At 40.3% G+C, this 18156-nt stretch overlaps 2 protein-coding genes across 2 annotated transcripts in view; one reads left to right on the forward strand and one right to left on the reverse strand.

Moving 5' to 3' along the window:
* grhl2b (grainyhead-like transcription factor 2b) lies at positions 1 to 15640 on the forward strand. Its single transcript, XM_031866426.1, has 16 exons — positions 1 to 66; positions 1766 to 1955; positions 2541 to 2608; positions 3318 to 3684; positions 4582 to 4652; positions 4826 to 4982; positions 5452 to 5563; positions 8140 to 8234; positions 10205 to 10363; positions 11415 to 11472; positions 11684 to 11823; positions 13475 to 13512; positions 13687 to 13778; positions 14347 to 14432; positions 14518 to 14582; positions 14674 to 15640. Exons 1-16 carry the CDS (start codon positions 47 to 49, stop codon positions 14786 to 14788), a joined length of 1833 nt encoding a protein of 610 aa, XP_031722286.1. The 5' UTR covers positions 1 to 46; the 3' UTR covers positions 14789 to 15640.
* LOC116393806 (neurocalcin-delta B) overlaps positions 15437 to 18156 on the reverse strand; it is a 22831-nt gene continuing 20111 nt past the window's right edge. The window contains exon 6 of the mRNA XM_031866434.1: positions 15437 to 17920. The gene's annotated coding sequence lies outside the window, so the exon portion shown is untranslated. The remainder of the gene's footprint in view (positions 17921 to 18156) is intronic.

The following is an 18156-nucleotide window of genomic DNA, read 5'->3' on the forward strand; positions in this document are numbered from 1 at the left end:
CTTGAAAGTCCAGTTTCACAAGGAAGGATCGTAGAGGAAGCGAAATATGTCACAGGAGACAGACAAGTAAGTGATCGAGCCGGCGGTGAGGAACTCAGATCATTTCAACTTGAAGAGAAAAGTTTTCTTTTTACCCGCTAATTAAAGAAAACCCTATTTTTTAAATTTGGACTTAGGCTGTTTCTCAGGATGAAAAAAAGAATGTCACTTTCTGGTTGTATTACTTTTGGATAGTTATGTCAAATATTAAGCTATTTTCTTTGGAGGAAATAAATACACTTGGCGCTGTGGATTTCATTAGAGCTGAATTCGCCATTTTTGACTGATAGACCAAAAAAAACACCTCAAAGTGCAAAGACTGCATTTTCTAAACACTTGGGTGTCTCTTACTGAAAATTCGAGTGTTAGCGCTACTTTTGCATCGCATTACATTTGTCACATTTTAATGTCTATAGTGCGCGATGATGAGTCTGCGGGAGGACAGTTTGGGCCTACTGTGTTGTTTTGTAGCACCAGAAACTTTATTTATATTAAAGAAGTAGAACTTTTGTGCTGAAGCTGTTTCTACGAGCACCAGAAGTCTCCAAATGTTACAGAGGTTCTGATATAGTTTTATTTCCCCTTAATAATATAGCTCTAATTTTCTTTACAGTTATAAATGGTAATAACTGTATTAATAATAATAATCTACATTTATAAATATTACTAGATTGTCACTGAAATAGGCACTTGTTCTAAACATGTGATCTGTAATTGTTGTTATTATTATGGTGTGTTTAAAACAACTAAATGTATCTTAGTGTAACTGCAGTGATGCTGTTTCATGCATCCTGCATCAGCCACTATTATGATCCGCAGTGGTAATATTTAGTCAGATCCACCTGAGTAGAGTTGTTCGAATCATAAACATCCCCTTCTGTAGACGTCTTTGACCTTTTTTAATACCTGCATCAGCTCTCTACCTGCAGACCTTGCTTGCCATGGATAAGTTGTTCAGCATTTGTTGGCCAATATAAATAAAAAACCTCTACCTGCCTTTTGTCCACCATTACACCTTTTTCCATAAAGGTTAGCATCAGTGTGACAACACAGATTAGAGGCGGGACAAATGTGTTTGTTTTATTTGGCAGGTAGATTCAGCAGACAGGAGTTCATTTTAATTGGATAAATCATAACAGTAATTATACAAATGAGTTATTTCATGTTGCAAATGAGCTTCCAATAAGTACATTTCCCAGCTAAGAATATTCCCTGATTAATATTTCCTGTAAACAATGCTTGATTCAAGCAAACTGAATGATGAATGACGAGAAACAGAGCGAGTATGAGGCTTATGAATGACTACTCCCAAGACTCTTCCAGAAGGTGTGACATACTGATACCGTTCATAGTACAACAAGTGCAAGTTGACACATTCAGAGCCCTCAAAAGTTCAGAGGTGTTGTGACAACACTGTGTGTTTAACTGGTCTGTGATCCCGACTTAAGTGGGCCTTCAGAGTGGAGAGACAAGCCCACGTAAACACACAAGACAGGCATGAAAAGGGCTGTAGTGTGAACTTTTCATTATCAGTTAATCTATACATTTTTTAAAACTGACTTATTTGATTTAGAAAATGTCCAGAATAATGACAGATGACCTTTTTTAAAAAAATTAGAAAGCAGAGGAAGGAAAGCACACGTTGGCATAACTATGTGAAGCTAAAATGTGAAGCTAAACTATGTGAAGCTAAAATTGAATTCAAATGTTGACACATGTCTCCCAGTAAGCGTCTGGTGGTGGTGGTCCCCAACGAGAGCTCCTACCCTGCAGTGCGGCGGTCCTACACCAGCGAGGACGAGGCATGGAAGTCGTACCTGGAGAACCCGCTGACGGCCGCCACCAAGGCCATGATGAGCATCAACGGGGACGAGGACAGCGCCAACGCCCTGGGCCTGCTCTACGACTACTACAAGGTCTGGATGGAGGATTTGATGCTTTTCTTTGTCTTGTATGATAACAAACTGAACATCTTTTGGGTGTTGGAGTGGTGGTCAGTCTAAGGGAAGAGGGTATTCAATGAAGCAACATTTCCACGGCTTCATTTTTTACTTTAAAGAAGCTCAGATTTACTTGAATAAGAAAGTCTGGATGCATCTGTTTTTACAACTATAATTATTATAGCTGATTATATGGTTCATCCTTCAGGGAAAAAGCAACAGGATAAATGAAAATCACAGAAAAAAGTTTGATATTATATAAATTTATCATTTAACAGCATATAAATTTTGACTTGTAGACATTTCCATATTACACTGACTGTTTAAAAGACGAGTTAATATGCTCCCAGCATGATATTTGGTCAGTGGGAGTCCAGCAAATGAATTCCCAGCACTTTAATAAACCACAGTTCCAAAAGCACTGATAATAACAACACATTGCGGAGAGGTTTGAAGTAAACAGACAAGAGCAATCTTTCTACCGTTTCATCAAACATGACAAATAACGGAAACACAAGTCTCATCCATCTGATTACACATCCTCCTTTTTTTTCCTTCCAGGTGCCTAAAGAAAAGAGGCTTCTGCCAGTTCCCAAAGTCGCTGAAATTACAGAGGAGCAGCAGAAGAGGTCAGTGACTTTGGGTCGTTCAGTCCCTTGCTCGAGGTTGCACATGTACAGACAGTAATACAAAAAATGCTAAACATGTAGTTGCTAGCAGACATTTCCCAGTGATGTGTGGAATTAATTCCTGGAGCGCAGTGGTTGTAGTATTTTACATGTTGCAGCCGTGGTTAATAAGGTTACATATAAAGCAGCATACTAGAAGTAGCTCTGATACTGAATGTAAGAGGCTCAGGCTACGCTAAAACCTCCTGATTCCTGCTGAAAAAAAAGACACTACAAAATATTTCATGACATAATGTGTCTCCACAAAAAAGATAGTATATTCATAATTAGAGAAACATTGAAATGGGAGAAATCCAGGTCTGTTTTCTGAATAGAAGGGTGAGGATGCATTGTTACATTAATTGTACCTGTTGCACTAATATACATTTTGGTGTGAAGCTTTAAATAAGAGCTGCTGTAAAACAGGTTACGATTTTCAGACATGCCAATCTTAAGATAATTAAAGCTGCCCTGAGGAGGTTTCTTATAAATAAACAAAACTCATTATTTTTGACTACTCAGTTGTTCACATTGCTGTGCTCAGCGGTTTTCATTGCCAAACAAGGCATAAAATTCATCTGAAATTCAAAATACTGTACAGCCATTCAGTGAAGTTTGAAACGTGCAGAAATACATCCTAAATGCTACTTCATCCAATGTTTTTGTACAGGCCCAACGGCGACAGCCAAAGCGAGGTGGAGACGTTGGAAAACCGAGTTCAGGTCCTCAAATCTGTTCCCGTCAACCTGTCGCTGAACACGGAGCACCAGGAGAACAAACGGGAGCGATTCAGCAGCTTGACCGAGGCGGTGTCAGGGGACGGAGGGTCGGCGGCTGTGGCGGCGGTGAAGGCCGAGGCGTACGCGCCCGTCTTCATGACGGGAGCGGGGCTCCACTACTCGGTGGAGGGAGAGGAGTCGTCGAGGGTGATCTACGAACAGAGTCCGTATGAGGTGACCACCGTCAGTCACAGCTCGTATGTGAAAGAAGACCAGCAGAGTCCGCCGGACAGCCCGTATGAAGAGGAGAGGGACAAGGTGAGAGAAGACGTCGTGGTCTGAACAGATACTGTTTTTACAGGAAAGGAAAAATCACCTCAGAATGGTTCCTAACCTGGTGGTGTCACGAGATAATGTTTCAGACTTTTCTCTAATTACAACTCTTTTCTTGATTCTTGAGACCGAACCGGTTAAAAATGATTGTACTCACTATTTGCATGACTCGTAGACATATTTAACCCACGCCACAGGGTCTCAAGTACACAAGCCAAAAGGGTTGGGTACAACTGCCTTCCAGCACAGTATAACTGTTGGAAATGTTATTTCTAGGTGTAATTTGTTGATGGTGTATTTTCTTTCATTCCTGCAGATGACAGTCAAACTGTAGAAAACCTCAAATGTGAGAGCACAAGTAGATATTTTAGCATCAGTACATTTTTTTAGCCTCTGTAGAGACCCCGGAAACAAGATCATTTACTGAACTTTACTATGCTAGTTTACTAGGTACTAGAAAAAGACTCAGTTCTCACGTTTAGTGTTAAATCCACAAACCACAGCTGAAAGAATGACCAGGTACACGCTGGGCGTTGGTGAAAGACACGATGGGAAATGTAGCAAGGCACAAGAAACAGAAAAAACATTACAGCAGTAGAAGACAGAGTGTCACATGCTGAAGATCTTAGAGAGAACATGCAAAGCCGGAGTTGTTGTGTAATGGTACATGAAGAAAGATGGATGTTTAAATATGATTCACTGAGAGTCCAAAGGTTCATTAACTGAACAAAAAGCTACAAGTGGTTGCTGAAGTTGTTCCCTGTTTGCCTGAAATTCAGATTTCTTTTTTTCTCATTTACAGCATTGTTTAACCAGTTCCCTCTCAGCCGAAATTAACTTGTCATTCTGCCCAAATAATTTCCTCTTTCTTTATGTTTCAAGCGTTCTCAACAGAAGTACCACACACCTTCCTCTCTGGCTACAGACGACTACTTATTTCACCAGGAGCGAGTGTAAGTCACTCAGAATACAACCACGTAGTCTAATCGTGGCTAAATTATCTAGAAATGTGTTACAGTCTGAATATTCAAATATTGAACTCCAAACATGAACGTTTTTGGTGTTTTACCTCAATCCCACATTGTTATGTCTTATCACATATTATTTTCTACATGTGTGTGTGTAGTGACAGCTTCCAGTACACGCTGGACGCCACTCGCTCGCTGCGTCAGAAGCAGGGCGAGGGACCGATGACCTACCTGAACAAAGGCCAGTTCTACGCTGTGACGCTGAACGAGCTGAGTGCCAACAAACGCCTCCGTCACCCCATCAGCAAAGTTCGGGTGAGGCCGTTTTTAAAAATGTCCTTCTATAAAGTTGTCCATCTTATTCTTATTTTGATAAATATTACCCACGCAAAACACCAAGCACAGTTGTGTAATTCAAGTCTACCTATGACCAAGATGTCAAAAGATGCTCTTGTTTTTCACCGGGTTAAATAATTATTTCTAATGTGAGAGGCGACTAAGCTCTACAGAGCGTTTCAGCATCTTTCATATGACCTACCTGCTCAGCACCACGCAGCAGACAGACAAAACACTTTCTGGTGAACATTGTGGAGCATTTTGCAGCTAAAGAGTCAGGTTATCCCTCAAAACAGAGCGACAAGAGAGTGAATATTAGACTTACTTTCCTCAGTTTGACTCAAATACGACACCAATTTAAGTGACAGGATAAGATACTTAAATATAAACACGTGAGGTCACGTGACGTTTCAGTCGAATCATCTAAAAACTGTTTCCCCCCTCTCAGAGTGTGATCATGGTGGTGTTCAGTGAAGACAAGAACCGAGACGAGCAGCTGAAGTACTGGAAGTACTGGCACTCCCGGCAGCACACAGCCAAGCAGAGAGTCTTAGACATCGGTAAGACTTGCTGCTTCCTCCTTCTTCCAAGACTTTCCCGATATGTGAACAACAGCAAATTCTTGAATGAATCAAAACACACAAACCGAAAGACAGTGACAGATTTATGTTATTGCAAAAGCTGGAATGCACTTAGCTCATAAACAAGTTATGACAGAACTGAGAGCAAACAAGCCCCCACCCAGCTGTCTGCCTGAGGCTGTTCAGCTGCCCACCATCACCCTCCATCAGACAGGACACACACATACACACACCTGAATCCCTTAATGTCTAGGTGTTGCTGAGACACACAACATAAATCCTGCTAATCTCCTCGACATTGCCTGAGAGATTGAGCAAAACACTGATTTGAGAAAAAACTTGATAATCTAAACTTCGTGCGTTTCCCACAAGTGTACGCTGTCGATCTAAAGCCTCATATTGTATCTGACAACTTTTGACCTTTTGTCTGCTGCAGGCATTTTTTCAGTTGATGGATTTGAATTTGAACCGAGCGTTTTTACGCCTTGTTGAATGAGTGTGTGTGTGAGAAGCTTGTAGGTGGTTTGTGTTTGACAAGCGTGGGCCTGCTAACCAGGCAGAGATTGAGAGGTATGTGTGGGGTGGATGGGAGACACACACCTATACACAGCTTGTTGGGACAGGGAGAGGAATGCTAGCCGCTGTGTTACCTTCGGCCGGTTTTGGTCTGTTGAATGTTATTCTTGCCCAATTTAGATCTTCATCTTAAATCCTGTGTTTACGTGAACCAAGACAAATCCCAATCAGCCTACAATTCACACGTATCTACCAGTTACCAACATGGGCGCGGCAGGATAGATTTCAGCAGTTGTGAGATGATTATCGTTGTAGGGAATAAGAAAAAGACAAGATTTTGTGGAACCGCTGGTCTAAAAAAATGCATAATATGTATATACCACATTTTAAAATGAAACTACTTAAGATTTTCCAAGAAATGCAGTTGACTTTCAGTGGTTTTGCTGCTAAAAGGCATCGTGGTGTCATGATTTAAAGATGAAATGTTTTTTTTAAGTTGCCAGTAGATCCTGTTAAGAGGAAACGTTTTATCTTTTTCAGCATGATTCCTTTCGGCGTCCTGTTTGGCATTTGTCTGTATTTCTTTGTGTGTATGAGCTAGAAATAGAAAAATGTGCATTTAAAGCTTGAGCCACGGTTGCCGAAGTACTTCTCCGTCACACTGACACCTGCTTGCATACACACAGATACCGATCTGCTTATTTAAATGTACACACACGCTTTCAACATGTACAAAGTTCCTCAAAACGGATTGCAAACGAGGATGCTGAGAAGCCACTGAAAACACTTTAAATAAAACGTGTGATTATTTTCATCATTGATTTATCTCTGACATATTCACATTGAAACCAGCAAATATCCACATTTAAGAAGCCTTTTTCTTTTAAATAAGATAATCCTTTATTAGTCCCACAGCGGGGGAAATTTAAATCGACTATCAAAACTGCCAATAACTTTTCTTTTGCAGATTGCGAATTGATCAACTAACTAGTCATCTCAGCTCTAATTAATATTATGTACTATTTTTTAGTGCATGATTGTGCATCAAAGTGGGGAATCTCAAACAGCTCAGTAGATCAAATGGCTCCACCCTGCTCCACTGGAGGCAGCCTGTAACCTGAAGCTGTCCACTGAGCTGATTTGAATAGCGGTGGAGGTGTGTGTGTGTGTGTGTGTGTGGGGGGGGGGGGTCATCATGCCCCTGGGCCGCGTCACAGAATGGATCATTTCAATGAGGTTATTTAACGGGGCATGTTGGCAGATAGGCGTGCTGCTGCTTGCCCTGCTGCTTTGTGCAACTGCTAGTAAATGACCGGAGTGTCGCCGTAACAGCGGTTATTATGATAATGGAGGAGGTCGGAGGTCACTGAAGCAGAGGGGGGGAGATGCTTTGAGATGTGACCAGCAGAAATGTGGCAGGATGAGCTGCTTCTCTAAAGAACTTCAGCCCGGACCATACTAGATAGATTATATCGTATCTTAAACCCAATCCCATGTGCCCGCCCACTTTCCTACCAGGTCCAATCCTGTTTGTCCTTAACTCTTTACGTGAAAAAGGTCTCATATACAAAGTTACATTTTCATATGAGCCTTTTCCCCAGCATACCAGTGTACTCACCGCCTCACATTTAAAGTATGACTAGTATGTGGTCACGCAGGTCAACAATAGCCAGCCGATGTGCTCACCTGACTGGCTTTTAATATGGCTCTCACAGCCAGATAGCCTCCTGTGTTTCCCACCGCTGCCTTTGAAGCATTTGAGAGTTTGTTTGCGCAAGCAGATAAGGTTTTATCTTATAAAATTGAAGCGTGCCATTTGATTGCTTATCTTAAAAAACAATGGCTTCCTACTTTTGTCATTTATTGACCAATTAATGCTGTGTGTGGCGGTTTCTTTCAGAGGGGAGATATGATGTTTGGTTACGTTTTCTAAACAGCAGCTATCAGCAAAGTTAAATTTGATCATAGTTGACTCAATATGAGAAGAAGTTATATTTGAAAGGTTGTTTTGACTGCAGAACCTCTGTTTGTCCTCACAGCTGATTACAAGGAGAGCTTCAACACAATCGGCAACATCGAAGAAATCGCCTACAACGCCATCTCCTTCACCTGGGACGTGAACGAAGAGGCCAAGGTATAAAAAAATCGTACAGTTCCTTTTCTTTCTTCTGCAGGACGTCAATGTCTCTGTAATTTTAGCAGAAACCGGTCTTCTATATTTACACTAGCTGGAGGCGTGCTGTAGATGTAAAAGAAAAAAGCAGCGGGACAGGTTTTTTTTGTGCTGATTCAGTTGTTGGCAAACAAATGCACTCGCTTGACAAATTGCTGTGATGCAAGCGCCTCACCTGTAGACATCACACACACACTCGGGAGCTCACTTAAAAAAACGGTGAATTAAATCATCCTCATTTTGTTTTAACACAAGAATTAAAAGCCTGAAGAGGTTCCTCTGCGCCTATTGGTGTGTTTTCTGCTCTCTGCCATAACGCTGATGGGCAGTGTTGTGTACTTTTGCTCTGTTTGTCTTCTTTGTCTTTGTGAGGCTCACTCCTTTGTCGCCGCTCCTTAAATGGAGCTCCGTCACTGTTTAACTCCAGACGCCCCCAAGGGCCAATACACACCAATCTCGGTCCCCACCCTCTGTTGTTTGTTTTGCCCTCATTTCTGTGTGTTTCTGTGTGAATGTGATCGACTATGTGTGAGTGTGTGTGTGTGTGTGTGTGTGTGTGGCTCTTTCATTGTAATAGCAGCCTGCAGACAAAGACGTTGCTATGGTGGAAATCCAAGCACACTTCTCTGAGCCAATATTGACTCTTTCTCGCTCTACTTCTATCCCTCTCTGTCTCTTAATCTGTGTGACTCATTGAGCCTGAATATATATGTGTTGCAGTGCAGGAAACAGGTGTAATGCCCAGGCAGTTTAATGTGCATGCCTCTACTGTTGTAGGACTAAAAAAGACAGAGTTGTTCCAAAATGTCTTCAGCAATTTCTATTAAGGAAAATCAAGTTTATTTTACATGTAGACCAAATAAAACACGGTTGAGTGCCTATTTTGTGTCTCAGGGAAACTATGAAACAAGTTATTAATACCTGTAAAGTAAATAAGAGTATCCGGTTTGTCAGGACAATAAATAAAGAAGGAACACCTTAATGGATGCTAGAACGCTTTTCTTTTAACGTGGTCTAGATAGCTACACCAGAGCTGAACATATAAAGTTGAAGTTCTGTGCTTCATGTATATATTGAGGAAGAAGCTTAAGGGCATTTTATTTAGTTATTCTTGCCTTTATGTCATAGCAGACAATTGAGAGGTGTCAGAAAATGAGAAGAGCACGGATCTAAATCAAGTATGGAGAAAGAAGATTTTGCACACCCGTGTTAATTTAATTATTTCATGACAAAGTCAAGCTTTCAGTCACAAGGCCTTCATCCGGGTACTTTTTTGTAAAAAAAAAGGAACTGCAGAGCATATAATGGCCTGGTCTAAATACATAGGAAACAGCAAACAACAGAAATAAAAACAGAAATAGACAAAGAAATACAATACTTTTATGTAACAGCTTCTCACTAATCCGGTGTGCTATGTAACCATGCGGTTACATGTCGTTTTGATTTCTATCTACAGGGATTTTGAGATATCTGAAACTTCTGGTGCAAAGCAAACGCAACAGAGGTGAAAGGAATTTTGTTTGTGTAGAAAAACAAATACATTTTGAAACTCCCAGCAGCCACAGTGTCTTTGACTATCACTGTCGACATTTTAAATTCGTCTTTGGCAAAAACTAAAGTGTTCATCAATGTATTTGAAATACAGACTTTAAAGTATGCAGCATGTGTCTCTGAGTGGGAGTGACAACTCATGTTTTAAAAATAAAAACCACAAATAAATAGAAAAATATCCACTTAGATGCTGGTTTTTCATTTCGTGGAAGGAGCAGCTTCTATTTCCACTCAATATTTTGAGTTGTTGTGGATGTTTTTTTGGGTCACATTGTGTTAAAAAATAATGAAAACATTCCTCGAGAGAAAATAGCTGAAGGAAGTTTAAATTGAAGTATGTAAAACCCTCTTCCTTCTCCCTCCTTTGTGAACTCTGGCAGATCTTCATCACAGTCAACTGTCTGAGTACAGACTTCTCCTCTCAGAAGGGGGTGAAGGGTCTTCCTCTGATGATCCAGATCGACACGTACAGCTACAACAACCGCAGCAACAAGCCGCTGCACAGGGCCTACTCACAGATCAAGGTCTTCTGTGACAAGGTGAGGAAACACTTCCTCTTCGTCAGTTATGTGTATACAAGTACATATACAAGTATACCAAGGCGGTGTATTGAAATTGCTTGTTTTATTAAACCATCAGTCAAAAACTAAAAGATAATCAGTGTACTAACATATGTGACAAATAAAAGCAGCAATTGAAAGAAGGACTAAATTCATTATATACAGTATAACAGAAAAGCTGATCAAACTGATCAAAGTAAGCCTCCAAGTTTTATGCGAGTAAAAAGCTCCAAACCTGACATTTGAATATTAACTTGCTGTTTGCAGTTCCTGTCAGTTGTCTGGATTTGTCTCGATCCACATGACAATAGTGGGTATTTACAGAGATTGTGTTTCTGAACTGCACTTGAAAAACAAACGAACAGTGTAATCACGCATTGGTGTTGCTATCGTGATGGAATAAAATATTTTAAATAAAATTATTTTGTGTTTACTATTTTATCATTCTAGTAATGCATGCAGCTCTAAAAGGCAGCTTTCTCTTAATATTTAAAAGCAAACTTAAACAACTTTATTCTTGTGTGAAGGAGCTACGTAACATCCGGATGTTACGTAGGAAGGCTAAAAGTTCAAATATTTTAACTTTTATTGTTGCCGGTACTTTCTGCCAGCATCACCCGATGTTACCGTGCTGCTCCCGACCATTACATGATATATACCGTCTACCTGATGCCATCTCAATGCAGCATTACATGTGGTGTTTCTAATATAAGTTCAGCTGTTCTTTACCATAAGGGACAATGCTGCAGTGTATATTGTAAAATGAGTCACAGACTGTTTGACAGTTTGACTGCACTATAGGTGAAGTGAGCATGTTAAGTCATGACATCAGTCCTCCCTCTAGTGGTCTCACCTGCACAGTGAGCCTCCAGAGACACATGTAGACTACATACACACACACACACACACACACACACACACACACCATGTGATGTGATAGCTGATTATGTCAGAGTGTGTTTGAAGGAGGCTCGTATCATTTTCTCAAACTGATGTGTTCTATGTGTTTGTCTGTTTTTTTTCTTCTCAGGGAGCAGAGAGGAAAATAAGGGACGAGGAGAGAAAACTGTTTCGCAAGAAGTCAAAAGGTTTGAGTTGCAAACTTTGTTTGTTCAAAATGATAGATACAGGGTGCAATATGAGGAGCGGCGAGGTATGAAACGCCCTCTTGATAACATGAAATTACGGTGAATACATTGCCGTCTTCTGCTTTTATATTTATTAATAATTGGGACTGTTAATTTGTGTGTGAGCGTTCAATTGGCTCTTTTCTCAATCTTCTTCTTCACTGGTGTTCAGGTAAAGATGGAGGTGTAGGCGTGATAACCGCTCCCAAGAAGACCGACACCACTTATTTCAAGACCATGAGTGACCTGGAGGCTCAGCCCGTACTCTTCATCCCCGACGTTCACTTTGGGAACCTGCAGAGGGCCGGACAGGTAGACGAACACTCTCCTTCTCTATGCACACAAATGAAAGAACTTGTGTCCGGTCGGTTGAGTTTGTCTGCTCAAAAGTGAAATTGGAGCCACAGCTTGGTTTCTGAATGACCTGACGGCTGCATTTCAGCTCCAGATCAAAACTTTTACCACCACCTCCACTTAACTACATTTCAGAGGGAATAATGCATTTTTTAAACCACTTCATTTATTTCACAGATCTAATTTTCCAATCAAAAAATATATGATATTTCCCCTTGAAACTTATATATATATATATATATATATATATATATATCGAATTATTTTGATGCCTGCAGAGGTCAAACTCTCCAATATTTAACAGAGATGCAAAGATTAGAGAAAAGGTTGAAGGATTGGGACCGCACACAGACTTCGATGTGTCTTCATATGGGGCCAAACTAGAGTGCTGGGTTGAAAACTACTTTTTATACCTTTCAAAACGTAACAGGGCTTCCTATAGGATAATCACATCATTAGTAATCAAGTCATCATGTATATATCACCTGCATTGCCACCTGTGCCTGTTTTACATATTATTGCACCATCTTATGTTTAAAATACATCAATCCAGCCAAAAGAACAAACTAAAACTATTTAATTTCCAACAAATTGTATGAAAACGAAATAATAACAGTTGAACTTAACATATAAGGAAACATCTCAGGTCTAGCTCCTCATTCAGTCCATGTGGTGAAAGTGTGTGTTTAGATTTTGTATCCAAAAGGAGCAACAGATCCAAATCATCACCTTAACGGATGCACTTTTCCTCAATGTCTTTGAAGCATGGACTCAAAATTGTGTGGCTGTGTTCAAGAAACTGTTTTGCTACAGGAGAGGTTAGATCCTGTCTCCTAATGGTGCTTTCTGACATCAAACTACATAATAAACAAATAAACCACCCCAAGTAATGCCTCCCTTTACATTAGGATGTCTGAACTCTTTAGTGCGGGTTGTGTTTTTGCATTGATCACATGAGCAACAAGGAGAATTCAGGTTCTCGTGGACTTAAGGGCGGAAACTAGAATGCCTTTAAGATTTTTTTTCCTCTCTTTTAGATAAAAATAGGCTTCCAATTTTTTTCATCATAACTGTAAAACATTTTATTTTCAGTACAATATTTCGTGCACTATAGATGTAAGGTTCTCTTGGTCTTTTTTCTGGCCTTGTTGTAAGCACAACCGATCCATTGAGAAGGGTAAACCATTTGTCTGGGTTTGTAAGATCCACTGATTTTATATCAAAGTCTCTCCCAGAGGATCAAAGGCAATGCAGGTGAAACATATGATGACTTGATTACCAATGGCGTGATTATCCTGTCGAGTCTTGGTTGGGAACCGCAAGAGTAAAATAAAAACTGTAATAGTATAGAAAGTGGTTCAAACTAGCTCCTCCTGAACCAGCCATTAAATGCTGCTCACACATTGATGCATCAGTATTAACAATCTAATCATGTAACACATGAATATAGTCACAGTGGCCATGTTTATGCAAAATGAGCGCTTAAGTAAATGTAAGTAATTAATTCATTAGGAAAAAGTCTGAGAAGAATTCATCAGTTTAATTAAATATTCTACTTTATGCTTTTTATTTGTGCATAAAGCTTTAATAGATAATACTTCATTTGCAGGTGTTCACCTTCAACACAGAGGAGATCGAGAGAGAAGGGTGAGTGTGCGTTTTTTAGGAGCATTGTCATTTACATCATACAAATATATAATATGCAAAGCAGGTACAGATACCGACCAAACGCACGCAGAGGATGTGCGTGTCGCCACAAGATGCAACACGATGAATACGTTTATGTCACCTGACTCTTTTGGTTTTGTGTGCTTTCACCAGGAGTGTGCTGGTGAAGAGGATGTTCAGACGGTCAAATGAAGATCTGTGTCCGTCACCTCACAAACAGATCAAAGAGGAGATGCACAAGAGAGGTACAAGATGGTTGCCTCCTCTTCTGGCTGTCGTTCTTTCTTTTGACTCTTTTTAAGTCGGGATAAAAAGAATACAGCCCGAGGTGATGCCGTCAGACAGCAGTGAAATGCTCCAAAGATATTCAATGTACTCTGCTCTGCTGTCCTGCTGGGGTAACTGGGGATAGCTACTGATGGCTACCGGGGAAAAGGTGCTTTTATCTCCCTGTTTTGGTTGTGCAATGACTGACGTACTTCCTTTGGGCCGTAAATTGAGCTTTCATTTTCCCCAGGAGGTCGTACCTGGTGGCAGACAGAATTGCACAGTGAAAGCAAAGCTTATAGGGTTACCAGTCTAAACACCGATGGTGTCGTTGTATTATAGCCATTACATTGTGCAATCAATATTTATTCCATTATGATAAGTTAAGCAATAAACGTGTCTATTGCCGCTTTAAAGAGCCTGACAGTCTGTGAAACCAGGGGCTAATATTCACATTGTGGCGTTATATTTCCAGATGTATAGATTATATAAACGACTACTGTAGCTGACAGTTAAAGGTGTATTCTTATTCTCCTCTCTCTGCAGTGCTGTTGTACGTCAGAAAGGAGACGGACGAGGTGTTTGACGCTCTGATGCTGAAGTCTCCCACGCTCAGAGGCCTAATGGATGCTGTGAGTGGCGCCGAGTGAGCTCAAAGGCACAATTTATTTGCTGCAGGGCACCTGTTTACAAACTGCTTTAATCTGTCACTCGTAGATATCAGAGAAGTACGGCGTGGCCCCAGAGAGGATAGCCAACGTGTACAAGAAAAGTAAAAAAGGGTGAGTGAGGAAACGGATTCCAGTTTTTTTAGGCCTACTTGGAGCCTTATGTCGAGCACAAGAAATTAAACTTGAGTGTCCTTTGTGTTAGGATCCTGGTGAACATGGACGATAACATCGTCGAGCATTACTCCAACGAAGACACCTTCGTCCTCAAAATCGAGAGCTACGCAGACGCCTACAAGATCACTCTGATGGAGATCTGACCGCTCGTCAGCCGACTCTTAAGGACTGCAGGTTGAGAACGAAAGAGACGCTGTGACTGCTGGTTGGGTGAAATGTACGAGGCTGCTATTGATTGGCTGATAAGCTGACTGACAGTATTGGAGACAGTCCATTGGTGGCGTTAGTCAGACGCTCTGAGGTCAACGTCGACACCCCTCTCTGACACTGTTCAGGCCCTTAAGGACTTTATGAAGCAAGTCGTATTTTCTGTGCCGGAGGACGACAGCCCTAATTTAAAAAAGAGGACTTAATAGAAATTCTTATGAACTGGTTTTATTTACCTCCTTTAGTTGTAGTCATCCCCTATGCTGTGATGTGAAATGACGGAGTACAGATCAGTGCCCTACACTTTTGCTGAATGTTTTTATCGTATATATAAAAAGTTTTTAACTTTTCTGTACAGTCTTGTGTTTTTACCAAATAACATGAAATGCCTGATGTACTGTATGTAGCTGGAATTAGTTGGTCCTAATTAACTTAGCTTCTTTGCATGCCAGCCTTTGTTTTTGTTAGTTGTGTTGTTATTTATTAATGACAATGTTTTGCATTTCTTAAGCAATTTATCCCAGGATTTCAAGTACTTTACATTTCAGTGACTTTATTCATAGTCGCCCTCGCTAAGCGTACGCACGTTTTTTTAAATGGTTTATCTTCCATTTTTCCGCCATGTTCCTACGACTAACATGTCAACAAATAGCCAAAGTGTTTCTTTGTAGGACCTAACATAAGATGGTAATGATTTAAAAATACTGTTAACTTCTGTCGGGTGACAAATGGCACTTGGCCTCATGTGCTTGGCTGTATTGTAAAATGAATAAAGGTATAAACATAGATCTGTCATTTTTGGTTAAAAGAAGACTTGAGTGAGCCTCTATGAAGCTGTACCATAGGCTGCTGTACCTAAGGCACCGCTTTCTTTGAAGTAAATACTAACGTACACAATTGCAACTGATGGTAATCAGGTACACTGACAGAGAGCAGTACAGATTTTAAACAATGAAGATGACTTTCACAAATATAAAAGGTTGTAATGCCTTCTCGTTGTGTTTTTAAGGCAACTTTACATCAAATCACATGAATCCCACTAGTCAGTAGCTGTGATGGCAGTTACTGCTGTACTCTGCTAAGCTAGGCTAAACTTGACTTAGCCATTGGTTATGCGGGTTATCAAACTAAAAAATTACAATTCGTTGGATTTGATAAACAGCTCAGGAAAAAAGTTGATTCATCTTCAGCAGGGCTAAGGTGATCTCTCCAGCTAGCTCTAGTGTTAGCTCTCTTGCCTTTAGCAGTCTAGTCTGTGGCAGAGCTGTGGTTTGGTTGAGCTTTATTTCATAGGAACTATTTTTACAACTCCATCCAACAAAGATGTATCATCTGGGAACCGCGACAGTTAATTGGCAATCCATCCAATACTCGTTCAGCTATTCCAAACCGACATTACCCTCTCTTGAGTCACACAGTTGTCATGGGTGATTATGTCTTTATTACTTTGTACATCATGTCTAAATACATATGCAAAGGACCAAAAGGCCATTTTCCCATTTTGTATTTATTTGAATAACAAAATGGACGATCTACACAGAACACATAATGCAATACAAAATCTACAAAATGGTACAGGGACAAAGTGTTTTGTTCGACAGGTAACAACTGTTCAGTATAAATGGATACAACACTATTTTTTTTCTTGTATTTAACTCATCTATATTTGGCACTTGACCACAAAATGCTATTGAAGTGAAATGTGGGACTGATGTACCTGATCACTGACTTGAATGTGCAGATAATTTATCACAACTATCCCCCCCCCCCTCTCATTCATCTCCTTGTGAAGACTACAGCACCTCATGGTGTTTTCAGACCAGCAGGTACAGGCATGTGAACAATGAAGCAGAATGGAAGCAGTAAAGAGCTATCAGTGAATCGTACAAAAACAGTGAGGTCTGGTGGATGCTGCCGTTACTCGCTACCAACGTCCGTGTTCTGTTCGTGGTTTGCTGCTGCGTCTTAGTCATGAAACTATCTGTAATCTCCATTGTCACAGTCGTGCTCAAATTGTCTACAATTATATTCGTATTTTTAAATTTGATGCACAGTCAAGAGACGTGAAGTCACATTTGCACAAAACTTGTGCAGATGCTACACATGTTTACTGCCTTTCTGGGAAATAGGATGTCAGTAGAGGGGAAAAAAGAAGCTACATGGACTAAGTGTAGCTGTGGGTATTCAAAGCTGAATGCATAGCAGTGTGTGCTCCTCTCCATTTTAACATCTCCAGCATAAATATGAGTGAATATACTGTACAAATTTCTTTCATATCATATTCGTCAAGTAAAAGAAAATGTTCACCATCACATTTCAAATAATTTATACGTCAATTTTAAAGTGAATTTCTTCCATTGCAGAAAATTGCCACAAGGTGATCACAGAGTAAAAGAATATATAAGTAACAGACTATATATTCATATAACATCTAACTTTTTTTTTTTTTTGCTTATACGCCATAGAGAGAATCACAGCTCGGTTTATATGCATATGTCAAGTTCATGTAGTCCTCTGTAAAGTTAAGAGGTGTTTATGTGAAGTGTGTGTGTGTGTGTGTGTGTGTGTGTGTGTGTGTGTGTGTGTGAGGACAAAGAACTTGGCATAAAAAGTCACTTTCAAAAGAGCAGATGGTTTTTATCTGGAGTCAAAATATTCCACTTCCTTTTTAAATCTGAGTCAGGTTTAGTTTTATGTGACATTCCTCCAAAATATACATAAAAACTAAATCTGCTTTCATCCTTTCTGAAATTCTTCTATGGTTAAAAACTAAACTTCCCGGATCTCCCGTCTTCATGAGCCATACTGCAAGCCGTGAACACCTGTCGCCCCAGACTCACATACTTCATGTCATTCAGTGTTAACATGGAGTTAGATTGCAATACTGTGTGAGAATCAGTCCATCACTCAACAACCCGAGTCAGTTAAAAGAGAACAAAATCAGCATGATTGCCTTTAAATAAGAAATTACGCTTTCAAAAAAACAAGAACGAATAAAAGACCAAACAGCAAACTTGGATTCGGCTCAGAGTACCTCAGGAATCTGTTGGATCGTCCTCGCTGGCCGTCTCCTCGGACAAAGATAACACATTTCATTCAGTGTTTAACAAGTCTTTGATGGGATTTTAGTCCATTGAGTTATATTTGTACCGTGTGCGAGATCGTTGTTGTCTGCAGCGTCTGACCACGCATAGAGGCACATGTACAGTGTGTGTATGTGGGCGCTCAAAGAGTATATTTATGTGTAGCAGGCTTTGGTATTTGCAGTATGAACAGGTACATGTTGACTAGGTGTGTGTGTGTG

The sequence above is a fragment of the Anarrhichthys ocellatus genome, unplaced genomic scaffold (assembly GCF_004355925.1).
Source record: "Anarrhichthys ocellatus isolate YVR2014 unplaced genomic scaffold, GSC_Weel_1.0 scaffold35, whole genome shotgun sequence".
Classification (NCBI taxonomy): domain Eukaryota; kingdom Metazoa; phylum Chordata; class Actinopteri; order Perciformes; family Anarhichadidae; genus Anarrhichthys; species Anarrhichthys ocellatus.